The sequence below is a fragment of the Brachypodium distachyon genome, chromosome 4, assembly GCF_000005505.3.
Source record: "Brachypodium distachyon strain Bd21 chromosome 4, Brachypodium_distachyon_v3.0, whole genome shotgun sequence".
NCBI classification, from domain to species: Eukaryota; Viridiplantae; Streptophyta; class Magnoliopsida; order Poales; family Poaceae; genus Brachypodium; species Brachypodium distachyon.
Window position 1 is genome coordinate 11104757 of NC_016134.3, and position 2952 is coordinate 11107708.

At 57.0% G+C, this 2952-nt stretch overlaps 1 protein-coding gene across 1 annotated transcript; it reads left to right on the plus strand.

Moving 5' to 3' along the window:
* The first annotated feature begins 1479 nt into the window (after positions 1-1479).
* Positions 1480-2332, plus strand: LOC112268844 (keratin-associated protein 5-2-like). The gene has a single exon (XM_024455021.1). It carries the CDS (start codon positions 1558-1560, stop codon positions 2068-2070), a length of 513 nt encoding a protein of 170 aa, XP_024310789.1. The 5' UTR covers positions 1480-1557; the 3' UTR covers positions 2071-2332.
* Positions 2333-2952: the final 620 nt, after the last annotated feature.

Consider the following 2952-nt stretch of genomic DNA (forward strand, 5'->3'; position numbering starts at 1 on the left):
CTCACGCTCGAGACGGCGTCGGAGCTCATCCTCCCGACGAAGAGCGTCGTCGTCCATCTCCTCAAAGCTGCGCTTGTTGTTGCCTTTGTTGAAGTAGCCCGAACCCATCCTCACTTTCGCACCCAGACCGTGTCTCCTCAGATCTGCCGCGGAAGGGGGAAACCCTAGAAAAGAAGTCGAAGCCCCCTTAGGAACCCAGCGCCACTTAAATAGGCTCGAATGCCAGGACGACGCTAAGGATTCCAAACCGGCCTCAATCACCGGTTCGGCCACAGGCGGCCCACTCACCGAGCAGGGCCAAGGCCCAGAAAAAGGAGAAGAAGGCCTACGAGGCTAGGAGCGCAAAGAAGCAACAGGCCCTCCTGGGTCGTGCGCGCTACGTACCTGGGCTAGGCCCAATGGAGATGTGGGCCGGAGGTCCACCAAGAGTTGGCCCACGAGCAAGTGATCCGGAAACCCTAGGATCCGATCCCCCTGGTCCGAGCCAGGCACCGCCACCACCGCCGCTGCCGCGGCGCCCGCCGGCACTGGGGACGGGCCGGCCGTCGGATCCAGCAGCAGCCCGGACGAAGGCGAGGAGACCAACGCCAGCAGAGAGCGCCTGCCGCCTGAAGGAAGGAGAGCTCCCAAGGGCCTGCCGAAGCGGGAACCTTTGCCCCCCGGCGCAAACGTGGCGTGCCTCCCCCTGCCGCGCCGGTGACTAGCACTCGATGAGCCACCACGCTCCCTGGCCTTGTCGATGAACGCGCCCACCGTCACCACCGAGGGACGAGGGCGAGACGTGAAAGTTCACGGAGGGGAATCCCTATCCCACTCCTCTTCCGAATCCTCAACAACCGACTCCGCCAGAGCCCAGAATCGACCACCCAAGGAGGATTCCCATGGCGGGGGAAACTCTTCAGCGGCCGGCGACGAAGGGGATCCGTCCTCAGGGCCCCTCGCAGATGGCGCAGCAGTCATCTTGCCGCCCGGGGGCGGGGCCGTGGGATCGCCAGTCGGGGCGCCCCAGTCGCCTGAGTCGCCAGAGCGCACCATCCCTCCAGACGTCCAGAATCATGGCTTAAGTCAGATCGATCAGATGGTCTTGGAGAGGCGAATTGAAGGAAGCACAGAAACTACAAGACTTGTTGCCAGGCGTGATCAAATCGTGAGATCCGCCAAATCGGTCAAATATTGTATAGATCACCTTAATTTGCATGCATGCATGTACGATTGGAGCCCTGCCAAGTGCCAAGATGGAGTATATTTTACGTACACGAACCCCCGGCCCCAAGGTCAACTTGTAACAAGCACATGCATGAATGTACTTGGTAATTATGAATTGACTAAGTGTACGTTCCAACATATCAAGTCTCTCCCTTGTAAGATGGTCAAATTTACATGTTGGAGTCAGGTTAGCAGCAATGAGCAAAGGCAATTTAAGCATAGGAGCATATGAGTAGTAGATCTATCAAACCACCCAGCCCAGATCTATAAACCTCGGCCCATAAATAGCCCCGACCCACGAGTACAGTCTTCTCCTACACATTGCACTCTACTCCGTAGCTGTTACCACAAATGGCTTCAGGTTCAGCTGCACTACTCAAGGCAACCACGCTGCTCGCCGTCCTCGCCATGTTAGTCCTCCCTTCCTCAGCACGCTGCCAGTCATCACGAGCTTCAGCGCCAGCACCAGCACCAGCACCACCACCTCCCGCGCCAGCTCCGGCACCGGCGCCGGTGGGGTTACGATGCAGAGACTGCCCGGCGTACTGCGCCGCTGCCGTGGCCGCCACGGCCTCGTGCGGCAAGTACTGCGACCCGCCGCCGATCTGCGACTCCTGCAAGTCGAGGGCGCTCCAGGAGTGCACGGCGTGCTGCGGCACCGGCGGCGGCTGCAGCAGCACTACCGGAGGCGGAGGAGACTGCGGCGCGTGCGACTACTGCGGCAGCGGCGGGTGCGATGGCCACGTGGAGAGCAGGTGCCGCCAGGGCGCCTGCTACGTGAACGATGGGGCGTGCAAGGGCTGCATCGACATAGAGGAACAACATTGCATCGACTACTACTGCAACAGCCACTGCATCCAGTAAATGCATGGATCCATCAAAGTATCTGCAACATGGGCGATGTATCTGGGTGAAAACCTCCAAAGAGTTTCATGGTCAACCAGCAGATGCTCCGTGCTCAACTGCATACCCTGGAGGCCTGGCTAGCTAGCTAGCTAGGTACATCTGGCACGTGTTTCATGGTCAACTTGTCTGTATGTTCATGCATCTATGTATGCAATTAATGTACTTCTGAGATGCTGTGACACCGAATTAATAAATTGGGGAAGTCGTTAAGTATGATAAACTACCTAGCAATGTACTGGATTGTTCGTATTTTAATCTAGAATGAAATTATTGCATAATCTTACTTTTTTTTATAGAGCGTGGCTGGAGCTCAGTCGACTGAGATTTACATGTTTCCAATCGATCGATGGCAGCCCCTGTGTTCTGGCCTTTTTCTCTTTTACTCTTTTGATTTGTTTTTTGCATTTGTGTTGATCTTCTCCGTATAACAGAGGCTGAATTAGGCTTTCTAGTTAACTAATCAGCTGGGCTTTGGAAACAACAACAGGAGCGTATGTATATATATGGCAGATTCTACGGTACCTATTACTGTACTCCCTAATACTCCAGGCAGACAAACTGGAGTATTAGGCTAGGGCACTTTTGACTTTTCACATTATTACTAATAAAAAAAAGCAGCAGCGTCTCTCTCCCCGTTTCACCGATCCCAGGCCGCCACTGCCCCAGCGCGCTGCCGCCGCCACATCCGCCCGGCCCTGCACCGCCGCCGCGGTCTGCCCGGCGTGCCCCGCCACCGTGGTCCGCCCTGCACTGCGTTGTCGCCGCGGTCCGCTCAGCGCACGCCGCCGCCATCCCAGCCCACGCCCGCCGCCTTCGTCTGACTATTCCGGCAATGGGGAA